At 36.6% G+C, this 25,091-nt stretch overlaps 2 protein-coding genes and 1 pseudogene across 2 annotated transcripts; 1 reads left to right on the top strand and 2 right to left on the bottom strand.

Annotated features, from left to right (window-relative positions):
- The first annotated feature begins 14,810 nt into the window (after nt 1–14,810).
- LOC140862354 (uncharacterized) lies at nt 14,811–17,183 on the top strand (annotated as a pseudogene).
- Nucleotides 17,184–18,117: 934 nt separating this feature from the next.
- Nucleotides 18,118–21,778, bottom strand: LOC140863415 (cytochrome c-like). Its single transcript, XM_073266838.1, has 3 exons — nt 21,563–21,778; nt 19,943–20,076; nt 18,118–18,464 (listed from the first exon to the last, which is right to left on the bottom strand). Exons 1-3 carry the CDS (start codon nt 21,672–21,674, stop codon nt 18,372–18,374), a joined length of 339 nt encoding a protein of 112 aa, XP_073122939.1. The 5' UTR covers nt 21,675–21,778; the 3' UTR covers nt 18,118–18,371.
- A 2,653-nt stretch (nt 21,779–24,431) lies between these two features.
- Nucleotides 24,432–24,875, bottom strand: LOC140862353 (uncharacterized). Its single transcript, XM_073265371.1, has one exon. The coding sequence runs from the start codon at nt 24,873–24,875 to the stop codon at nt 24,432–24,434; it is 444 nt and encodes a 147-aa protein (XP_073121472.1).
- Nucleotides 24,876–25,091: the final 216 nt, after the last annotated feature.

The following is a 25,091-nucleotide window of genomic DNA, read 5'->3' as shown; positions in this document are numbered from 1 at the left end:
GAAGCAAAAGACAAAGGCTTCAAACAATGGAAAATCCAAGGATGTTTGCCATTACTGCAAGAAGCCGGGTCATTGGAAGCGCAACTGCAAGGAATATCTTGAGCAGTTGGGAACTGCAAAGGGTATGTTCTATATTGAAATAAACATGTCACTTAATACAACTTCTTGGGTATTGGATACCGGATGTGGATCTCACATTTGCAATGATTTGCAGGTGATGACAAGAAGTCGCAGGCTTAGAATGGGTGAGACCCAGCTGAGGCTCGGGAATGGTTCCAGAGTTGAAGCTACGGCCATTGGAGATGTTTGTTTGACTTTGCAGAACGGTTTTAAATTATTGTTAAGAGATGTTTTATTTGTGCCAGATTTAATTAAAAACATTATTTCTATTTCTATGCTTGATAGAGATGGTTATTCTTGCAATTTTGTGAATGGGATTTGCAATATTTACAAGAATGAATGTTTAATTGGAAATGGACAACTTGAAAACGATCTATACAACTTAAAACTAAAAGACGTTACAGTGAATTATGTTGATAAACCGGCGACAACAAACAAAAGGAAAATCGATAGTCAAAACCCGGCAAACCTTTGGCATGCTAGGCTAGGTCATATTTCCTCAAGGAGGATGAACAAGCTAGTGGGAGAGGGCATGTTTGATATGTCTGATATTAATTCTCTACCTACTTGTGAATCCTGCCTAAAAGGAAAAATGACTAAATCTCCTTTTAAGGGGAAACCTGAGCGTAGTCAGAATCTGTTGGATTTGATCCATACAGATGTTTGTGGTCCATTTAGAGTAGGGACTCAACATGGCCACACCTACTTCATTACCTTTACTGATGATTATTCAAGGTATGGGTATTTATATTTAATGAAATATAAGTCTGAAGCATTTGAAAAGTTCAAAGAATTCAGGGCTGAAGTAGAAAACAAGCTAAGTAAAAGTATTAAAGCACTTTGATCGGATCGAGGTGGAGAATACTTGAGTACCAAGTTTTTGGACTATCTGAAAGAGAATGGGATTCTCTCTCAGTGGACTCCTCCTATGACACCACAGCTTAATGGTGTATCGGAGCGTCGTAATCGAACTTTGTTGGACATGGTTCGATCTATGATGAGCTTCACTGAGCTTCCACCTTCGTTTTGGGGCTATGCGCTTGAAACGGCGGTATTGTTGTTGAACAACGTCCACACTAAAGCAGTGGACAAAACACCATACGAGTTATGGAATGGCAAAGCTCCTAAGTATTCGTACTTGAGGATTTGGGGATGTCCTGCTTACGTGAAGCGGACAGTGGGAGATAAGTTGGATAGTCGATCCAGCTTATGTTATTTTGTAGGGTATCCGAAGAATTCAATCGGATATTATTTCTATTATCCCGCTGAAACAAAGGTGTTTGTTTCTAGGAATGCCACCTTCTTGGAGAAGGAGTTCTTATTGGATAAGAAAGGCGAGATGATGGAACTCGAAGAAGTTCGAGAAGAACCCGAAATACAAAATAACGATCCTACACCTCAGGAACCATTGCTGGACACGCCTGCACCTAGAAGATCCGAAAGGACTTCTAGACCTCCAGTTCGATATGGTCTTCTTCTTGAAGGGGATCAAGATGAACCCGACATTGGATGTGATCCAAGAAACTTCAAGGAAGCAATTTCTGATGCGGATTCGAATTTATGGCTTGAAGCTATGCAGTCAGAATTGGATTCGATGCATACAAACCAAGTTTGGTCTTTAGTAGATCCTCCCGATGGAATTGTTCCAATAGGGTGTAAATGGATCTACAAGAGAAAGCTTGGGCCTGATGGTAAGGTATTGACCTACAAGGAGCGATTGGTGGCGAAAGGTTATACTCAAAGGCAAGGAGTTGACTATGATGAAACCTTTTCACCAGTTGCAATGTTCAAGTCCATAAGAATCCTGATTTCCATAGCTGCATGGTATGACTATGAGATATGGCAAATGGATGTGAAGACTGCTTTTCTTAATGGAGACATTAAGGAAGAAATCTATATGAAGCAGCCTGAGGGGTACACATCCATGGGAAGCGAGCATAAGGTATGCAAGCTTCAGAGATCAATTTATGGTCTAAAACAAGCATCAAGAAGTTGGAACCAGAAATTTGATGAAACAATAAAAGATTTTGGTTTCATCAAGAACCCGGAGGAACCTTGCGTGTACAAGAAAGTAGTTAAGGATGCGGTGACATTCTTAGTACTTTATGTTGATGACATCCTACTCATTGGGAATGATGTAGGGATGTTGCAGTCAACAAAGATATGGTTATCAGGTAGATTTTCGATGAAGGATTTGGGAGAGGCATCCTACATTCTTGGGATACAGATCTATAGAGATAGGTCTAAGAGAATGATAGGACTCACTCAATCAACCTACATCGATACCATATTGAAACGGTTTTCAATGGATGGGTCCAAAAGAGGACATCTACCCATGTGTCATGGAGTTTCTCTATCCAAGTCTATGTGTCCCAAGACTGATGCAGAGATAGAGAATATGACACATGTACCATATGCGTCAGCTATAGGTAGTATCATGTATGGGATGATATCTACCAGACCGGATGTAGCATTTGCTCTGAGTGTCACGAGCAGATATCAGTCTAATCCTGGTCAAATGCATTGGAAAGCCGTGAAGGACATTCTTAAGTACTTACGAAGGACTAAGAATATGTTCATGGTTTATGGAGGACGAGAACTCAAATTGGAAGGCTATACCGACTCTAGCTTCCAAAGTGATGTGGATGACTCGAAGTCAACCTCTGGATTTGTGTTCATGCTCAATGGCGGTGCTGTCTCTTGGAAGAGTTCCAAGCAGGACACCACAGCGGAATCCACCACTGAGGCTGAATACATTGCAGCATCAGCTGCTGCTAAAGAGGCCGTTTGGATGAGGAAGTTCGTCCAAGAGTTGGGCGTCATTCCTGAATTTGTTGGTCCAGTCCCGGTGTACTGTGACAACACGGGTGCCGTTGCTCAAGCAAAGGAACCAAGGTCTCATCAAAGATCCAAACACGTACTGAGGAAATACCACATAATCCGGGAGATTGTGGAAAGAGGAGACATCATTGTCGAACGAGTGGCCTCTGCAGACAATATCGCTGATCCGCTTACTAAGCCCTTGCCAGGACCATTGTTTGACAAACATCGCGAAGCAATGGGTCTACGTAGTATGACTAGTTGGCTATAGGGCAAGTGGGAGATTGTAAGAGTAGGTGCCCAGTGAGCCAACTGTGTGGCTATGGGCTTTGATGACTCTTTGTATAAACAATCTTTTGTTTAATATTATTTACACTTTTATTAATGGCAATGACTTTATATTACTTCATATTGTTATATTGTGATATACTATTGTTGTTTTGATAAAGACCTTGAATATACTATAGTGTATGTAAGATGTGGTAGAACATGGGGATGTCTATCATGAAATACATCTTATAGTCACTGTATATTCTAAAACCGTTCCTAGTCGATTGAGCCGTCCGATAATAAGGATAAGGATCGCTCGAGTTTGAGACTAGCATTTGCGATGCGGAGTACCACGTTTCATTGGTAGGGAACATGGAGATGTTCGAAGCATGCAAATGGATATTCATAGGATGAATAATCGAACTACCCTATCCGGACTTTCCAAGTGGTTATCACTTATCGAGTGGATAAAGTCCGCGGTTTTGGTTGTACACCATTAGTCCTTACGACTTGAAACATCATGGAGACTCTATATGCTAGTGCTGTGCTTTGACTCGTTTACCGACTCTATGGGGGTCATCAGGTGTCGAGATTGGGTACAGTTACGACACATATAGGAGTCAATGCATTGTTGTCAAGGATTCACCACATACTTGCGAGTGTGGATATCCTATGCGATCTGAGGAGATATTAGTGTGACAAATCTCTGGCCAGAGTACTTGATGTGATTTAAGAAATGGTTTCTTAGTAGCACATGCGATGTCACTAATTTGATCTTCAAGATGTATTGCATAGTTATCGAATCTTGAGCGACTCTCGATATACCAATGGTTGTTGATTCGATCGGGATATATGGATGAAGGGACCGTACTGTACGCTAACCAAAATCTACTGGTTCTTGTAGGCACTATCAGTGATACCTAGGGAATCATGGGGCGATGTTGCTAGGCGCTTTACCATGATTCGTTGGGCAAGTCGGAAAGTGTTGTTCCGAGTCACAAGGAGTTGTGAGCCCACGGCTAGCTGTATCCCTGAACCATTGAGGGTCACACAGTGTAATGGAGTTTTAATCCCCGTTGAGATAGTTAAATTTAAAGAGTTAAATTTAATGAACTAAGGAGTTGGACTTCTTAAATAAGAGTAAGGGAGTAGGATTTCCTAAAATGACATAGGGATGGACATTTTTGGAAACCACTGAATTCGGATTCAGGAAAATTTATTTTGACTTTAAAATGTGCAGAAATGGTTTCTGTGCACATTGGTGAAATCGGTTCATCAATCGGAGTCACGATGAATTTTATATTAATTTCTGAACGTGCGGGCTTTGCTTGTCGGGCCTTAACTTATGACTAATGGGCCCTAAGCTGTTAGTGGCCTGCATTATAAATAAGTTATTGCAGTACAGAAATTAGACACAACAGGTCATAATTTTTTAGACAGGATTTTCGAAACCCTAGCCTCCTCTCAAAAGAAATCGGCCGAACCCTCCCCCTCTGTCTGAGAAATTCCGGTCTGTGATTTTTAATTGCAGTCAGGAATAACGAATCAGATTCGTTTAATCTCTTCGCAGAAAAACTTCTGATAGATTTTCTAGTGCAATCTGTCAGAGGGATTTAAACCCCATTCGTGGACCTGATTGAAGGAGTTCATCAGTTCCTGGGAGATACAAGAAGCGCAGAGAAATCTGTGTGGTGTCCAATAATCTCGCTTCGAGATTGAAGGTAAAATTTAATTAATTGTTATTTGAATTTTACACACACAATAATTTAATCGTTGAATGGTTGATACCCACACCATGGAATTGTTCCATGATAAAAAAAATTTTAAACTTCCGCTGCACCGGGTATCAATCGTGATTGATCTGACCGCCAGTTATCCAACAGGGGTGATGGGGCAGCTAGGGTTAAGGGGAGGGAAGAGAAATCTATTTTCTTTTATTTTTGGGTAATAAAAGTGTGTATATATGTGTATAAGTGTATGTATATGTGTGTGTAATCGTAGTTGTTATTTTAAAAAATAATAAAGTTGCTATTAGGCTAGTAGCAACTACTACACTACACACACCACAATTATTAAAAAAAATCATTTTCTTTGAAGTTTGCAAGTTGAAGGAAATAAAATAACTATCATCCGGATTTTAAAATACGTAATAATTTTGGATGGTAATTAAATAAAACTTAAAAATTTTTTAAAATAAATAAGACTAGTAAAAAATCTATAAAATGAAGTTTTACTTGTTTTTCTCAACTTTTAATGATATAACATAAATTTGTGATGCTCTAAAATCTTTAAAATAATCAATTAATAAACTTTCTCTGGTTTACTACATAAATCTCAAAAAAATAAATTATAACTCACAACTTCGCTTCCGCCCACAGGCCCTTAAATAACAGAAACTCAAGAATTCTTTTTTTAAAAAATCAATACTTATAAATTTTGATGTCACACTGAAAAAATAAATATTTAAATAATAAACGGAGTGATTAAAATAATTTAAATAAAATAACTGAACATTTAAAAGTCATTTAAATAAATAAACAAGAATAATTAAAAATCTTTAATACAAATTGGGAAATCAAAAAAGCATTTAAATAAATAATCTAAACATTTAAAATAATTTAAATAACTAACTGATAAACATAGGTTATTTTAAATAAATAAGCTGGACAATTAATTAAAATCATTTAAATAAGCAAGCTTAAATCTTTAAAATCATTAAAACAAATAAGTTGTATAATAAAATAATTTAAATAAGTAAACTTTTACAATTAAAAGTATTAATTAAATAGTTAGTACAACAAAATTATTTAAATAAATAAATAAAAATTTTAATAATAAATAAATAAATAAAACATTTAAATCAATTAAACTTAAAAATAATAGGGCAATTTGCTCAAAAATCCCCAAATGCAAACATGTTTTGCTTTGTGTCCCTAGTCATAAAATGTGGTACAAAACAATAAAAGATGTGGTACAAAACCATACATGATGTGGTACAAATTAACAAAAAATGTGGTACAAAAAAATGGCTAGGGAGTGCAGAGCAAAACATGTTTGCATTGGGGATTTTTGAGCAATTTGCAAAAAATAATAATCATAATACTTATTTAATTTAATGCATACGAATGAGTAGATTGGATTTTAGGCGCTACACATTGGCTTACACCAACTTACCATTCTCCTCATTAAATACAAAACTACGCATGATAAGAAATAAATATTTCGTTGGTCAGCAAAAATTTTGTAATTAATAAGAAAAAATAAATATTTTGTTGGTCAACAAAAATTTTGTAATTAATAAGAAAATATTAAATCAAGAAGTACACTAAAGTGTACATCTACATTACTCATAATTTTAAACCATCATTATTAAGTATTAAATATTTTCTCCAACCAACATCGTCGCTCATCTTATCTGGAAAATTTAGCGGAAATGTAAAGCTTTTTGCCACATCTCAACTCAACTAAAAATTTCCATTTTCCATATTTCATGTGTCGACAATTCATCGCCATTTTCCTAATAGCAATGCACAATTTTGTTATACTATGAATGTTGAGGATAAGCACATGGCTTTTAATGATTCTGATGAAATTCAACATAGAATCACCTATGTGAGAGAGAAGTGGGGCCGCTTCGAAGGAATTGCAAGACTCGATTCTAGACCCTCTTACAAAACCAAGTGTGTGTTCATGGTCAAAACGAACACAATCATGAGAACTGAATTGTATCAGGGAGAGTCCTGTGTAAAGTATACCTTAATTTACACAAACGGATGTACGGTTCAAAGACATCGCGTCTACTGTCAATCAGTGAACTATTATGCTTTTACAAGGGAAAGTTCAAAGGGTAGCCTACCTATCCTGTGCAGGATTCAACTGTTGAAATTTATCACGACTATCTTCTTTTACCTTTCAATTTCTATTCATCTGGGGGATTGTTAGACTTTAGGCTTTAGGCTATTGGGCTTTAATGTGAATGAAAATGTGGACAAGTAATTGGGCTTGTTAAGTGGATGCTTAAGTGTGGAATTTGAGTGTCCCACATAGGAAAATAAACATGACATGAGTGAGCTTATATTGTATTACACTTTATGAAAGTGTAAGAATGATTGTTCAAGAGGCTCTCTCGCGCGCGCCTGCCCAGGGCGGGTGCAAATCAAGGGCCCGATTTTCACTGAGAAAGGTTTGACTTGTGTGCAAGCGTACGAGCGCGACCTGGGAGCATCGAATCTCGGACCGATCAAGGCAAAAATTGCCTACCTAGTGTTGGCCACCTTTTGCTATTTTATTTTATTAATTTTCAAAATTTTTTCCTTTAATTTTGAATGGATCCTTCTGGATCTGGCTTCCACCTTCCTGCCTGTTCATGCTTCAACTGATCAGAATGTTGGTACTCCAGCTGGTTTGGCTTTTGGCCTTTTAGATCAGACTGTTTGTGCTTCAGCTGGCGTGGCTTTTGGACTTTCAGATAGCAGCTTGTGACTGTTCATATGACATCCGAGTGCCTATAAATAAAGGCAGCCTCCATTCCTTCAGATGACAAGTTTTTCATCCCTCAAGTTTTTTGCACTCTGCTTCCACTGCTGCTCTGCTCGTGTGCTTCTACCCGTCGTGATACTGTTTACGTACAAACTCGGCTTTCCAGTGTAGGGCCTTCGTGCTAAGTATCTACAAGGTTTCTCCGTTGTATCTTGGGAAACAGACGTCCGCGTAATCCTCGCAGCACACTACGAAGGGGGCGAATCTGTTTTAAGAAAACTGTACTAGTTACAGGCCTCGGTTTGCTTAACTGTTTCCTTATTCGTTCGATTCATATTGTTCAGTATTTACATACTCGTTATACTGCTGAATTGTTATACGATCATTATTTGTTCTTAGTATATTGTTTATGTTATATTCACGTTTTCAAGTAGCATTTTGGATAACAAACTTAAAACAGATTCGGTACTCATTACGTGAATTGTTCGAAATGGCTTCTTCTTCAAGTGAGACTTCTCTTGTTGCCCCTCTTGTCACGGTTCCAAATCGTGTCGTTCCTCCTATTGCCCCATGTGGTGCTGTTGTTCCTGTTCCAAACAGTAACGGAGAAAAGCCAAAGAAGTTCATTGGTACGGACTTCAAGAGGTAACAGCAGAAAATGCTCTTCTACTTGACGACGCTAAACCTGGACATATTCCTCTCGGAGGATGCCCCTAAGCTCAAGGAGGGTGAGGGTGATGTTGAATCTGTCAGTGCTTTGGATACATGGAATCATTCTAATTTCCTATGCCAAAATTACGTACTGAATGGATTGGCATATTCGCTCTACAATGTACTGCGAAAAAAAATGGCCAAAGAGCTTTGGGAATCCCTTGACATAAAGTACAAAACCGAGGATGCGGGGGCCAAGAAGTTTCTTGTAGGCCGCTTTCTGGATTTTAAGATGGTGGATTCCAAGCTAATAATCAGCCAAGTTCAAGAGATCCAAGTGATTGTTCATGAGATTCACACGGAGGAGATGACGTTGAGCAAATCCTTCCAAGTGGCCTCCATTGTTGAAAATCTACCACCGGCATGAAAGGATTTCAAGAACTACTTGAAACACAAGCGCAAGAAGATGAATGTTGAAGAAAGCAATGTTCGCCTTCATATCAAGGAAGGCAACAAGAGCTCTGAAAGACGATTGTTTTCTCAAGTTGCTGCTAAAACAATTTTTATCGAGCATGGCCAAAGCTCGAAAAAGAAACACTTCAATCCTTTGAACAAAAGGATGAAAATGGGACCAAAAGGAGGCATTTCGAAGAAGAAGTTCTCCGGAAAATGCTACAACTGTGATGATACTGGTCACAAGGTCTCTGAGTGCAAGAAGACAAAGAAAAACCGAGAGGTGAACATGGTGGAGAACATATCTCATGAGGTTTCAAATATGAACCTTTGTGCTGTCATTTCTGAAGTGAATCTAGTTGGATCAAATCCAAGGGAATGGTGGATCGACACTGGTGCCACTCGCCATGTCTGCTCAGAGAAAGAAATGTTTGCAAATCTTGAGGAATCCGAGAACGGGGAAATGTTGTTCATGGGACATTCTGCAACTTCTAAAATCAAGGGACAAGTAAAAATGGTTTTGAATATGACCTCTGGAAAAGAGATGACTTTGAACAATGTGTTGTATGTGCCAGAAATCCGTAAGAATTTGGTGTCTGTGTCGCTGCTTAACAAGCATGGCTTTTGCATTGTGTTTGAGTCAGATAAAGTTTTTTTGTCTATGAATGGAATGTTTGTAGGAAAAGTCTATGTGAGAAATGGTTTGTTGAAACTCAAGTAATGACTATTAAGCCCGTGATCAATAAAATGAAATCTTCTGCTTACTTGATTGAGTCTTCCAATTTGTGGCATGGTATACTAGGTTAATTATGATACGATTCGTATATTAATTAACTTGAAAAGTATTCCTACATTCAAAATTGATACACAACACAAATGCGAAACTTGTGTTGAGGCAAAACTAACAAGATGATCTTTTCAAACAGTTGAAAGAAAAAGTGAACCCCTTGATTTGATACACTTTGATCTATGTGATTTAAAATGAGTACAAACACGTGGTGGAAACAAATACTTCATTACTTTTATTGACGATAGCACAAAATATTGTTATATGTATCTTCTTAAAAGTAAAGATGAAGCTATTGAAAATTTTGTCCGCTACAAAAGTGAAGTTGAAAACCAACTTAGCAAGAAAATTAAGGTGCTAAGAAGTGATCGTGAAGGTGAGTAGAATCACAATTTGCTGAGTTTTGTGCTCAACATGGTATCAGACATGAAATAATTGCACCTTAATCTCCTCGGCAAAATGGTGTCGCGGAGCGAAAGAATCGCACTTTTAAAGAAATGATAAATGAACTGTTATTAAGTTCTGGTTTACCACAAAACATGCGGGGGAAAGCTGTTCTAACAGCTAATTACCTTTTAAATAAGGTACCCCGAAAGAAGCAAGATAAAAGTTCATATGAATTATGGAAAGGAAGAACACCTTCCTAATAATACTTGCAAGTGTGGGGTTGTCTTGCCAAGGTAGCCATACCTACTCCGAAAAAGGTAAAGATTGGACCAAAAACTGTTGATTGCATTTTCATTGGATATGCACACAACAGTAGCGCTTATCGATTCATTGTGTATGAATCTCAAATTTCTGACATTCATAAGAATACAATAATGGAATCAAAAAATGCTTCGTTCTTTGAAATTGTGTTTCCTTGAAAATCTAAGGACGAACCATGTTCATCCAAAAGAACTCATAAGACAATGGAACAAGAGGTTAACCACGAGTTTGAACCTAGACATAGTAAGAAAGCTAGGACTGAGAAGTCCTTTGGTCCAGATTTCATCACTTTCATGATGGAAAGTGAACCTCAAATCTTCAATTTAGCTGTGAATTCATCTGAAGGACCTCAATAGAAAGAGGCTATAAATTCCGAAATAGAATCCATTTTGCAAAATCATACGTGGGAACTAGTGGACCCTCCGTGAAGCAAACCACTAGGTTATAAATGGATTTTTAAACGGAAAATGAAATCAGATGGAACAATAGATAAGTATAAAGCCCGATTGGTAATCAAGGGTTACCGTCAACGTGAAGGGTTTGATTACTTTGACACTTATTCTCCAGTAACGAGAATAACTTTAATCCAAGTGATACTTGTTATTGCCACCTTGCGGAATCTTGAAGTACACCAAATGGATGTAAAGACTATCTTTCTAAATGGAGATTTAGAAGAAGAAATTTACATGGAGCAACCTGAGGGATTTTCTGAACCTGGCAAGAAAATAAGGTTTGCAAATTGGTGAAATCTCTATATGGCTAAACAAGCACCAAAACAATGACACGAAAAATTTGACAAACTCATGTTAGAAAGTGGATTTAAAGTCAATGAGTGTGACAAATGTGTATACATAAAGAACACTGAAAGTAGCTATGTCATTTTATGTCTTTACATAGATGACATACTTATCATCGAAAGCAAAGATAAGATGATCAAATCCACTAAGAAATTGTTGAACTCCAAATTCAACATGAAATATTTAGGCTTAGCCGACGACATCCTTGGAATTAAAATCCATATAACATCAGAAAGGGATGGTTCTAAGTCAATCACATTATGTGGACAAAATACTTGAGAAATTCAATAAGGATGACTCTACATTGGCTAGAACCCCAATAGATATGAGTCAATATCTATCGAAGAATCGGGGTGAGAGTATCTCCCAATTAGAATACTCTCGAGTAATTGGTATTCTGACGTACTTAATGAGTTGTACACGACCAGACATAGCCTATGCAGTAAGCAAATTGAGCAGATTCACGAGTAATCCAGGAGCTGACCACTGGAAAGCAATTATCAGATTGCTAAGGTATTTAAGATACACTCGTGATCATGGACTGCACTATACCAGATATCCCGCTGTTATTGAAGGATACAGTGATGCAAAGTGGATATCTAATATGAAAGACTCAAAATCTACAAGTGGATTTGTACTCACTTTAGGAGGTGCAGCAATTGCATGGAAATCTTCTAAACAAACTGTAATAGCCAGATCTACGATGAAATCTGAGTTCATAGCACTAGACAAATGTGCTGAAGAGGATGAATGATTGCGTCTATTGTTAGAAGATGTTCCAGGATGGGTGAAACCTGTACCGGCTATTTGCATATATTGTGATAGCCAATCTGCAATTGGAAGGGCACAGAGCCATATGTATAATTCTAAGTCCAGACATATACGTCGTAGACACGATACCATTAGACAACTACTCTCAACTGGAGTTATCTCTATTGATTATGTAAATTCAAAGGATAATATAGCAGATCCGTTAAGCAAAGGGTTAAACAGAGAGTTAGTTGACAAATCGTCAAAAGGAATGAGACTGAAGCCTATAGAATAAATTGATGCGAAGGAAAACCCAACCTACGCTCACTGGAGATCCCAAGAACTAGGTTCAATGGGACAACCTAATCGAACTGGTTTGGTAGATCACTGTGGGGGTAATCCCCGTCTATTTCTATTGCAAACAGTGAATGTTGAGGATAAACACATGACTTTTAATGATTCTGATGAAATTCAACATAGAATCACCTATGTGAGAGAGAAGTGGGGCCGCTTCAAAGTAATTGCAAGGCTCAATTCTAGACCCTCTTACAGAACCAGGTGTGTGTTCATGGCCAAAATGAACAGAATCATGAGAACTGAATTATATCAGGCAGAGTCCTGTGTGAAGTATACCTTAATTTACACAAACGGATGTATAGTTCAAAGGCATCGCGTCTACTGTCAACCTGTGAATTATTATGCTTTTACAAGGGAAAGTTCAAAGGGTAGCCTACCTATCCTGTGCAGGATTCAACTGTTGAACTTTATCACGACTTTCTTCTTTTACCTTTCAATTTTCATTCATGTGGGAGATTGTTGGACTTTAGGCTTTAGGTTATTGGGCTTTAATGTGAATGAAAATGTGGACAAGTAAATGGGCTTGTTAAGTAATGGTTAAGTGTGGAATTTAAGTGTCCCACATAGGAAAATAAACATGGCATGGGTGAGCTTATATTGTGTTACACTTTATGAAAGTATAAGAATTATTGGTCAAGAGGCTCTCTCTCGCGCGCCTGCGCAGGGGGGTGCAAATCAGGGGCCCGATTTTTACTGAAAAAGGCTTGACTTGTGTGCAAGTGTACGAGTGCGACTTGGGTGCATCGAATATCGGACCGATCAAGACAAAAATTGCCTACCTAGTGTTGGCCACCTTTTTCTATTTTATTTTATTAATTTTCAAAAAAATTTCCTGTGATTTCGAATGGATCCTTCTGGATCTTACCTTCCACCTTCCTGCATGTTCATGCTTCAACTGATCAGACTGCTGGTACTCCAGCTGGTCTGGCTTTTGGCCTTTTAGATCAGACTGTTGGTGCTTCAGCTGGCGTGACTTTTGGCCTTTCAGATAGCAGCCTGTGACTGTCCATATGGCATCCGAGTGCCTATAAATAAAGGCAGCCTCCAGCCCTTCAGACGACAAGTTTTTCATCCCTCACGTTTTCTGCACTCTACCTTGATGGATTTGCAAATCCAACCCAGTATGTTAAGGTAAGTATGAACACTTGGTACCCCTAAACCCAAATGTCGAACTTATATGCAATTCTCACCTCGTTTTTTGGTATGTATGATTATTCTTCCCATCTCCGTTTCTCATTAGGGTGCTTGCAACGGTAAGTTCACAAAACCCAAGACTTGAGTTTTGTGTTATTTCTACCGTTGCAAGCACCAATTACAAAATCAGAACCTATAGTTGGCGTCTGAAAATGAACGCCAACTACAGGCATTATTTTATTTTTTTTTAAACTTTGTGCAATGTGGGACCCACCCATTATATACAAAATAATATTAAATTGGAAAAAAGTATTTTTTAAACGATAGTTAGGTGTTGGGTCCCACACATAAATATTATATGTTTTTAATAAATAAAATTTGGAATTATATAATGAAATATATAATTATTTATTGTGTACATCAGAATTCATTCAGTGTACAATCAAATCTCTGTACTAAAGAGATAAGATTTCATTCAGAGAATTGAGAAGATAAGATTTTTTGCGATAAAAGGAAATATCAGAGATAAGATAATATTTGTATTTTCAAAATATTAATTGAATAAATATTAAATTATTATTATAAATCACCAAATACATCTATAAATAGATGCATTAATATGTTTATTTGTAACGTAAATCATTTATTTGTTCATCAGAATTTTCAAAATATCATTGTTTTCTTCGGAATTTTATCACAATCATTTTGTTTTACAAATAAAATGGCTGATCAATTTAGAGATTCATTCAACAATTTATCGGGTTCTCCAAATACAAACGGAAATTCAAGCTCTCAAAATTCGCAGTCTCATTCTTATCTTAATCCTCGTCCTTCTGAATTTCCATACGGAAATTATTTTCCACCAAATATCCCTAGCGGTTCTAATATTGTTCCAAATCCTCAGTATTTTAACACAATGTCCCCGTCCGATTATTATTCTCCGAGAGTTGGCCCTCATATGATGCCACACCATTCTCACGTATTATCTCATCCACCACCATGGATCATCACACCAAATGAATCTCAAACATTTTTTTCGGAGGATCTGGATCCGATAGAAAGCCGACAACACCAATTTCAAGGTTCAATACTCAAATTCCACCACATTCGACGCAACCTGGGATAGAAAATATTAATCTCGATGACAACGATGCTTGTGAAATAGAGAAGAATGTTCCTCGTAATAGAGTTAAGGTGATTTGGTCAACTGAGGAAGAGAAATGTCTTGCAAGAGCTTGGGGAACTACAACTAATGACCCAAAAGTTGGCAACGCACAAAAAAGTAAGCATATCTGGCAAAATACTTCAAAATATTATAATGATAATCGCCCTGTGGGAACACCAATGAGAGAATGGAATGCGATAAAGTCGCATTACTATCGTGTTATGTCTGATGTTGATAAATTTTCGGGATGGTACAATAATTTTCTCAATAATCGGGCTAGTGGCCAAAGTGACGCTGATGTTTTATCTGCGCACATGATATGTGGAAAAATTCACAGAAGAATAAGACATTCAAATACGAACACGTGTGGAAGATTGTAACGGAATGTGAAAAATGGGCTCCCCAATCAATTGGATATCACGCTAACAAGAAGTCGAGGACCTCCGAATCAGGGGAATATACATCTTCAACCACTCCTGGTATCGATGACGTTTTTGAAATTCGATCACGCCCAATAGGAAAACAGAGAGCCAAAAGAAAGAACAAAGTCAAGGTAACAGATGATGGAGATTTTTCATTGAAATGGGAACAAATGCAGGAATATCAGAGAGAAAAATTAACGCTGAAGGAAGCCGAGCTAAATAATAAAAAGGCTGAGATAAAGAACAAGGAAACTGAGCACATGCAAAGGGACGCCGAGATGCATCAGAAAGCAGTTCAATTGAAACATGAAGATTATAAAATACTTACGAAGGATACTAGTGGTATGACTGATGTCCAGCTTCATTGGCATATGAAAATGGTTGAATTAGTTGCAAAGAGACGTGGTATTCAGTAGATGTTTTGTTTCTGTGTTTATTTATTTATAATTTATGTTTTTGTTTGTTATTTGTGTATGTTTATATTTTTTAATTCCATGTTCGTATTTTTCGATTGTGTACGAATGTGGTTAATTATATTGTTCTTCGTTATCAATTAGTAATATATGATGTGTTTTATTCTTAACTCATTGTAATAGTAAAATTCATAAATTATGCAGTTACGTATACATTTTAAAAAATAACCCAAAATATTACTTAGATTAAAAAAACAATACAGTGCAACGGATATAATTACATTGAATTACGTGCAACAGATATAATAAAAAAAACTTGCAACGGATAATATTACATGGAATTGTGTGCAACGGATAGTATTACATCGAATTGCGTGCAACAGATAGTACAATATTGAATTGCGTGCAACGGATAGTAGTACATAGAATTGCGTGCAACGAATAGTATTATATTGATTGAAACTTGCATTTTACGCTATAAATATGGTATGAAACTTGAATTTATGTCATTCAATTTTTTTTCAGTTTTTCAATACTTGTAATAGATATGTCTGAAGATCCACGCCGTGCCTCAGAACGTCTTATTCGTGAGTTTTGGCGAAATGAGATGTGGGAAGATGCAGAAGATGATGTAGATCGAATGATGATCACCTTACTTGAAGAGGAAGAGCAGAGACTTCAAGCATCCCGAAGGAATGCACGATCTACAAATTCAAGGAGATATGTGAATCGAGATCGTGAAGACGGGCACTCTCGCCTTGTCAAAGATTATTTCGCTGAAAATCCTACATTCCACGATGAAGTATTCCGGAGGCGGTTTCGAATGCGTAGAGAGTTATTTGTTCGCATAGTCGATGCTCTCACAAATCATTCCGAGTACTTTCAATGGAGAAGAGACGCTGCAGGAAGACAAAGTTTGTCACCCCTTCAAAAATGCACAGCGGCTATTCGTCAATTAGCATATGCAGCCCCAGCCGACTCCCTCGATGAATACGTACGGATGGGTGAAAGAACTGCATTGGACTGCTTGATCAACTTCTGTCAATGCGTGATCGATGTGTTTGGGGCACGATATTTGAGAAGACCCAATCATGCAGACACTCAACGATTGCTGCTAATGCATGACGAGAAGCACGGCTTCCCTGGTATGTTGGGCAGTCTTGATTGCATGCATTGGGAGTGGAGGAGGAATTGTCCCGTAGCTTGGAAAAGACAATATACTAGAGGTGACTATGGCGTCCCAACGATAATTTTGAAGCAGTCGCATCTACAGACTTATGGATATGACATGCTTTTTTTGGCGTTGCAGGATCACGTAATGATATAAATGTTCTTAATGAATCATCGTTATTTAACGCCGTTCTACAAGGAAATGCTCCCAATGTTCATTTCACGGTGAACAAAACTACTTATACAAAAGGATATTATCTAACTGATGGAATCTACCCGGAATGGGCTGCTTTTGTCAAGAGATTTCCATGCCCTGAGGATCCCAAGAGGAAGAAATTCAAGGAGAGACAAGAGTCTGCAAGAAAAGACGTCGAGCGGGCATTTGGAGTACTACAAGCTCGATGGGCAATTGTTAGAGGTCCTGCACGATCTTATTACAAGAATGATTTGAGGAATATCATGTACACATGTATTATTTTGCATAACATGATTATTGAAGACGAGGGGGATAAATCAGTCAACTGGTCGGATGAAGACTCTCCTCCTCCAGCAAGAATTGTCATGAGCTCTACCCAAGAATTTCGAGAGTATCTCCATAATTATAGCGAGCTACGTGATAGAGAAGCACATCACCAACTTCGAGCCGACTTAGTTGAACACATCTGGGCACGCCACGGATGCGATTAGTGAGGAACAACTACATTATTAAAATTTTATGTTATGCGTGTTAATGTTTTTTTTTAATTTTTCTCTTCTTTGTTACTTGTGCACGCTTATGTTTATCGATTTTAAAAAAATTTAAGCTAATATTTAGATGTTGTGTACCGATGCGATTCCCAAATTCAAACTTTGTTTTTAATTATGAATAATTTAGTTATATCTTTTCTTAATTTTTTCACTTTTTTAATTGTAATATAATATATTATTATTAATAAATGACCAATAAAATATAATAACATCGAAATTTAAATATGGATTTATGTAAATTACGTATACATGTAATTTTTTAATAGTTATTAAATTTTAATTGCTGATTATTTAATTAAAATTCGAAATCTAAAATCTTAATTAATTATATATTTATCGTATTTAATTGCAAGAACCAAAATTGTTATTATATATTAAAATAAAATTTAAATATAGATAATAAATAAAAATTATGGAAAGTGTATTTAAATGATTAGCGGGACCCATGAAAAAGTTATTTTTTGGGTTTATAATTGTGAAGAGAAGTTGTAAAAATTATGTTCATTAAAATATTGAAGTGACAATGATGTGACACTGTAGATCTCATGCTAAAGTTGATGTAAAAGTTTATGGTTGCAGGTACCCTTACTTAACATTTTATCTTGCATGCTTTAATTTCTCACTGACTTTATACTAATCCCAATTCCCAATAAACAAATATTTCATAACAATTCTCACATCATAATTATTTTAATCCCAATAGCGAAAATTTAAATTTAAAACCCCTCAAAAATGGGACTAGACTAAAGAAATGCTCAAAGGCTGCTAAAATCATTGTTCACACAGACTAAAAAGTCTGTATAAGAACAATTACGAATCTCATGACGACATTGTTATAATAACCACTACCGCGGAAATGAATAACCGCAAGAGAGAAACAAGAAAACCAGAGATCATTTCAATTAGAGAAATCTTCAGTATACCGAGGCGAAAATTGGAGTCATCACAAGCACACCAATTCTCTACTGATGCAGACAGATACATGATACAGCTTAAAAAGTATGACGCTCTTATTCAACAAATCACCATCGAAGTACTTTTACATGGGGTAAAACCCCATTTAAAATCAATAACAAATTTCTCCAACGGCCAAAAAATGTGATAATGCTCTCTAGGAGATAAGAATTTTCAAGCAGTTGCATCCTTAAGATATGCAATTAGATCCGCACGCTCTTGAGGTTTCTTAAGTCCAGGGAAAACCATCTTGGTTCCAGGTATGTACTGCATCAACACAAAGAAGTCATTTTCAGGTTTGATCAAAATCTATGAGGTTTGCTTTCCAAAAGGCATAATATATCCCACCAATGCCCAAAAAAAAGAAAAGAATAAAAAGAGAGTTACAAAAATAAAATAAAATAAATGAAGATTTAATTGTTTGGTCTGAATGTAAGAAGGTTGTTTAGCAAGGGACACTTAGCAACGAATACCATGTCCATTAGCAGAGTACGAGGATGCCAAAACAACAAAAAAAGAAAAGCAGAGAAAGCCTAATCCAAGAAATTGAACCAGCCAAAAAGGGGGCCATGAAGATGATAATTCTTTATATCCCAGAGAACCATAGCAATAACGCTCATTGAAAACAAGGTCGTTTACCCCAAATGATCACAAGTAATCCAGAACTAAAGACAAGTCTGGATGGATGCACAGTGAATCATGGTCTATAATTAACAGTAATCAACAACTAACTACCACACTTGCAAAGCATGTAAGATGCAAATCTAGAACTGATTCTCGGGCTGCAAAATTCAACGACACTTGGAAGATAAATGCAGAGTCATCGGATAGACTGAAATGCACCTAAACAAACAACAGTGATTGTAGTCCTGCCACACACACGACAAGAGGAAGAAAGATAAAAATCTAGAACTGATTTGCACAAACACATCACCCTACTCTGCTCTTCAGCAAGCTGATAGATGCTGTTAAAATCATTAACAGAGACACTAGGACTAGACCATCAACCCAAGATATATATCTTTTTTTTTGGCCGCTTGCCAATTCAAAATCAACAATCAACAAAGTTTAAATAAGCAAACTACTGCTAGGCCCATTTCTCAGCAGAATTCTTCACATGCATTCGTAAAAATAAGAAAAAAAATTAAAGTCCTACACAAAAGGCACCCTCTAAGAGCAAAACATAAAGAACTAATTATAAAAATGTCACTTCAAGTCTCAGTATGTTTATGGTTGGTTTTTGGGCAAACCTCGGGAAAAGGACTCCGTCAACCATATTTTTAAAAAAATGGTTAGGTAATTAGGTTATAAAAAAATAACCCTTGTTTTTCGTTCATCATTAAAGATTTAAAAGAAAAAAGGTATGATCATAAATTCAGAACCAACGTCCACCAGTGATTCTCCCATAGACCCATCAAAAACCATTTTATTTTTTCCAAATAAACCTCAAACAAACCAAATGGACAAAATCTATCTCTAAAGGACAAACTTCAAGCTCTTATCCCCTGGAACAAGTCAAAAAGGGGAGCACTTCCCCTCCCAAATATTTCTATAAGCATGTATCTTCACTTCTTCAGTTACATACATTGACAATCTAGATGCTGTTATGTGCAATACAAAATAATGCAAAGCATTTTGTCTAACGAATAAACGCAGGCAAGACTCAACAAACTGGAAGAAATTTTTTTGTAGCAAACAATCTAAAATCTGCCAATCACATAACTCAAATAGTGCATGGTAAATACCTTCTTAGGATTAAGCAGGTAATCGTATAGGGTATTCTCTTCCCAGTGCACAGCCATATTCTTGTTGGCAGTAGAATAAGAATAACCAGGTGTGGTACCAGATTGTCTTCCCAAAAGGCCATTCAAGTTCGGACCTGGATATGAGGCACGATAATTCCATTAATGCAAATGCAAGAGAAAATTACAAGCATGAAGTAGAATGAAAAACATTAACCCCGAGGCAAAAAGCTGATTCTATAACAACAATAGATACACCAATTGTTAATGCAAACTTTGGCATGGAAATATCATCTTCACTAGGGGCATTCAGAAACCAAACCGAACCCAGCTGTCAAACCAAATCAAACCAAATCAAACAAAATCACATGGTTTGAATTGGTTCCAGTCAATCACGGGTTGGATTGGTTTCAAAATTCACCAAACCAAAAAAAATTGGTTTGGTTCGAGTTTTACCTTAAAATGAAGCAAACCAAACTAATCCAAACCGATTACGTTGTTAATTTAGTATGATTTTTCTTGATAGAAATATTTTATTTGATTTTTAATTTGTGTTCTATTATAAGTGAGATTTGTAAATAGATAATTACATTTAGAATTTATTTACTCCAGACTTTAAACCAAATAAAATAACCACAACCGCAAAAAATTTGGTATTCCTATAAGCTGCAAAATTATGTAACTTGCATAAGTATTTTATTTTATGATAACTTACTTTTAACCATTCTATTGACAATTAAAGAAAATTTTACATAACTTTTTATCCAGTGTCAATTGCTACTTTTTTCAAATTACAACATCTCATGCACTAAATTATTATGAAACTCAAAACTTAAAAACTAATATTAGAAACCAAACCAAACCAAACCAAAATTCATGGTTTGATTAGGTTTGATTATAAATATTTCATGGTTGGGTTTGAAATTTTGTAAATAGATAAAATATGGCTTGGCCCGAATTTTCATATAAAACTTAACCAAACCGTAGTTGAACCCCACTAATCTTCACGCATGAGCCGCCAAAGCAAGATCAACTCAATCACATCTCTAACTATCGGTAACAAACATGCTCAAAATTTGTATACAGCTGGGAGAGGTTAACTTAACCAAAAGAAGTGAAAGAATCAAATTTAGTGGAAGAAGTGCTTTAGCCGGTAGAGAAAAGAAAAGTGACCAGTAAAGAAAATACAAACAGTAATCAGTAGAGATAATCTAATCTAATAGTAGAAAGAAGCAACCAGTAGAACCATGTATCTGATGGAGCCCGTTTCAATTTGGAATTTGGGTATGCTGGGGCATCACAAGATAGATATGGAGGAACGAACTGGATGAGACAGAAATTCAATGGACTTACCACAAAATTAACGAATAAAATAAATCAGAACATATTAATCAAAGTTCCGTAAATAGCGAATCGTAGCCTAACCAAATAGGTTGGTTACAACTGAGGAAAAGCTTATGGTTATCAAGCGTGAAGCATTCGATCAAGAATCTAAGTGGGTAACGTGAGAGCTTTCAAAAGCTAACACAACACACGGATTAACTAAAATATTAAAATGAAATCTATCAAATACCAAAAATCATACATATCAACAAGGAGAAAATCATCGGATCAGGGGATAACCTTGCTTGTGGCCGGCGCCTTTGTCGACGGTGTGGCACTGAGCGCACTTAGTCCTGAAGATCTTCTCCCCGGATTTGGCATCGCCCGGCGGTGCTTCACTGAAGGAGGCCATTTCTCTCTCCCTCCCTGTATAACAGATCAAGCAGATTTGGGGGTTAGGGTTTTTACAGACAGAATGAAAGGGAAGGGAAGTTTCTGGTGCTCGTGGTTTGGTGCCTGCGCCACGCGTTATGCTATATAATTTTAAATTACAGCGACGCCCCTATCACCTGTCTGATTTTGATTCGCTAGATGCATCCACGGTTGGTTTATTATTATTATTATTATTATTATTATTATTATTATTATTATTATTATTATTATTATTATCATCATCATCATGTCTTTTCTTTTACTTTTTTTATTATAATAACTACTTGTATCCAAGTACTATAATATAAAAATCTTATGTATTTATTTTATTTTAAATATTTGATTTAAAAAAATAAAAATAGTGGGAGAAGATTATGGAAGATGAAGATAGTGGAGTTGAATCGTTTTTGTTCATTTTACCCAACAACAATGAAAAGACAAAGACATTTTTGAGGGTATAAATATAATATTAGAATTATGTCATCATTTGCAAACCAAACAGTTTTTAAAAAGTAGAAAAGTATTATAAAGAAGTAAAGATTATTATAACTTACAAAAATTTATTATTTATTTGAATTAATTAACCAAAATGTATTACAAAAAATTAGAAATATCTAGATAGTGTTTGAGAGAGATTTTAGGAAGTACTTGTCAGTTTTTTCTTAATAAAATAGGTGTTTGATTTGATTGATAAATTATTGTATTTTTTATTTATATATTTTTCTTATTTTATAAATAAAAATGTTTAGTTGATCGAAAAACATTCCTTTCTCTCACTTTTTATCTATTTTTATCTTGTATTTTATTTCTATTAAATTCATAATACGTTATCAGCACAAGTAATATATAATGTATAAATTCATTAGTCTTCATTTGATAGATTTGAAGAAGAACAATATTTAGATTTAATAAGTTCCTCTACTAGGTTATAACCTTAGTAGGAAAAATATGATTTTCAACTTCCAACCCTCAAACTCCTCTACTAGGCTATAACTTTAGTAGAAAAAATATGATTTTCAACCTCCAACCCTCAAACTCCTCTACTAGGTTATAACCTTAGTAGAAAAATATGATTTTCAATCTTCAACCCTCAAGCTCCTCTATTAGGTTATAACCTTAGTAGAAAAAAAATGATTTTCAACCCCAACCCTCAAACTCCTCTACTAGGTTATAACCTTAGTAGGAAAAATATGATTTTCAACCTTCAACCCTCAAACTCCTCTACTAGGTTATAACCTTAGTAGGAAAAATATGATTTTCAACCTCCAACCCTCAAACTCCTCTACTAGGTTATAACCTTAGTAGGAAAAATATAATTTTCAGCCTCCAACCCTCAAACTCCTCTACTAGGTTATAACCTTAGTAGGAAAAATATAATTTTCAGCCTCCAACCCTCAAGCTCCTCTCCTAGGTTAAAACCCTAGTAGAAAAAATATGATTTTCAACCTCCAACCCTCAAACTCCTCTGCTAGGTTATAACCTTAGTAGGAAAAATATAATTTTCAACCTCCAACCCTCAAACTCCTCTACTAGGTTATAACTTTAGTAGGAAAAATATAATTTTCAACCTCCCACCCTCAAACTCCTCTACTAAGTTATAACCTTAGTAGGAAAAATATAATTTTCAGCCTCCAACCCTCAAACTTCTCTACTAGGTTATGGCCCTAGTAGGAAAGATATAATTTCATGCTCCAGACTACATATGATTAGAGTTCACGTAATCTAGGAACCCATGCAAAGCACCATTCATGTTTATAATAGAACAACACATATTACTTCAAAACAAGAAATTGACTTCATTGAACTTCAAATGATTACAAAAGCGATAATTGAAAACGAGATACATCAGTAGGTAAGTTAAGGATAATATTTTCTAAGATGATAGGCGTTCCAGGGCCTCTTCAAAGCTTTACCACATGTATTCTCCAAGTAGTAGGCTCCCGAGCTAAGCTTCTCAGTGACTTTAAAAGGACCATCCCACTTCGAGTTCAATTTCCCTCTTTTCTCCTCTTGCACCTTCTTTAAGACCAAATCACCCACTTTAAAGCTTCTCTGGACAACTCGACGGTTATAAGATTGAGTAATACGACTTTTGTAAGCTTCCAACCGAATTGCTGCAGCCTCCCTCTTCTCTTCCACCAAATCCGGATCAGTAAATCTTCTTTCTCCATTATCTTCATCGTAAAACATGAACCTAACTGATTCCATCCCGATTTTCACTGGAAGCACCGCTTCATTACCATAAACCAAGCTGAAGGGAGTTTCTTTTGTTCCTTCTCTAGGTGTAGTTTGATACACCCACAGGACACTTGGCAACTCATCTATCCAATTTTTTTTTGCTTTCCCAAGTCTAGTCTTTAAGCCTTGCACCAATGATCTATTTGTCACTTCCACTTGGCCATTACTTTGAGGGTAAGCCACAGATGTGAAAGCTTGCTGAATTTTCATCTCCTTGCACCACGCTTGAATCTTAGCTCCTTGAAACTGTCTCCCATTATCGGATATCAGCCTCCTAGGTACCCCCATACCGACACCCTATATTCTTCCACAAATATTTCAACACATCTCCTTCAATGATCCTAGCCAAAGGCTCAGCTTCTACCCACTTCGAGAAATAATCAACCGCCACCAATAAAAACTTCTTCTGAGCAGGGGCTACGGGAAAAGGACTCACGATATCCATACCCCATTGATCAAAAGGACAAGAAAAGATGATAGCCTTCATCAGCTCCGCGGGTCAATGTTGCAATCGATCATGTCGTTGGCAACTATCACATGATGTGACCAACTCTTGGGCACTTCCCAAGACGTTAGGCCAACAATATCCCCCCAACAAGACCTTCCTTGACAAAGCATGGGCTCCCAAGTGATTCCCACAACACCCTTCATGTACTTCTCTAAGTACATAATCAGCCTCTTGATAACTTAAGCATCGAATGAGAGGTCCCGCGAATGACCTCCTATATAGCACTTCCTCAATCAATACATATCTTGAACTCTTTAACTTCAACCTTCGAGCTTCCCTAGGGTCCTCGGGCAGCTTTCCTTCCTTTAAATAATTAATTATAACAACTCTCCAATCCTCGTCCGCGAGTTCAGGTATAACCGAGCTCATATGAGGTGTGAGCTCCACCTGCAATACCATATCTCTAGTTTTCCAACTCCCCATAGAACCAGCCATCTTTGCCAAAGCATCTGCTCTCTCATTTTCCCATCTAGGTATCTGCTCGAAGACCACCTCCGCAAATTATTCTTTTGCCCTATCCACTTCTCGAGCATGCTCAATAAGCTTTTCATTTTTCACATCATATGCCCTTTTCATTTGTTGTGCCACCAATTGTGAATCGGAAAAAACATGTATCCGTATAGCTCCCACACTCCTAGCCGCCCGAAGTCC

This window comes from Henckelia pumila, chromosome 4 (assembly GCF_033568475.1).
Source record: "Henckelia pumila isolate YLH828 chromosome 4, ASM3356847v2, whole genome shotgun sequence".
In the NCBI taxonomy this organism is placed as follows: domain Eukaryota; kingdom Viridiplantae; phylum Streptophyta; class Magnoliopsida; order Lamiales; family Gesneriaceae; genus Henckelia; species Henckelia pumila.
This window is presented reverse-complemented; position numbering and strand designations above follow the sequence as displayed.

Excerpts from the sequence above, each read along its gene's own strand:
- LOC140863415 (XM_073266838.1), bottom strand. The coding sequence starts at position 21,674 with ATGGCCTCCTTCAGTGAAGCACCGCCGGGCGATGCCAAATCCGGGGAG. Across the intron at positions 20,077-21,562 it reads AGGCGCCGGCCACAAGCAAG|GTCCGAACTTGAATGGCCTT; the intron begins GTTATCCCCTGA and ends CCTCATATCCAG. Across the intron at positions 18,465-19,942 it reads ACCTGCTTAATCCTAAGAAG|TACATACCTGGAACCAAGAT; the intron begins GTATTTACCATG and ends GTGTTGATGCAG.
- LOC140862353 (XM_073265371.1), bottom strand. The coding sequence starts at position 24,875 with ATGGCTGGTTCTATGGGGAGTTGGAAAACTAGAGATATGGTATTGCAG.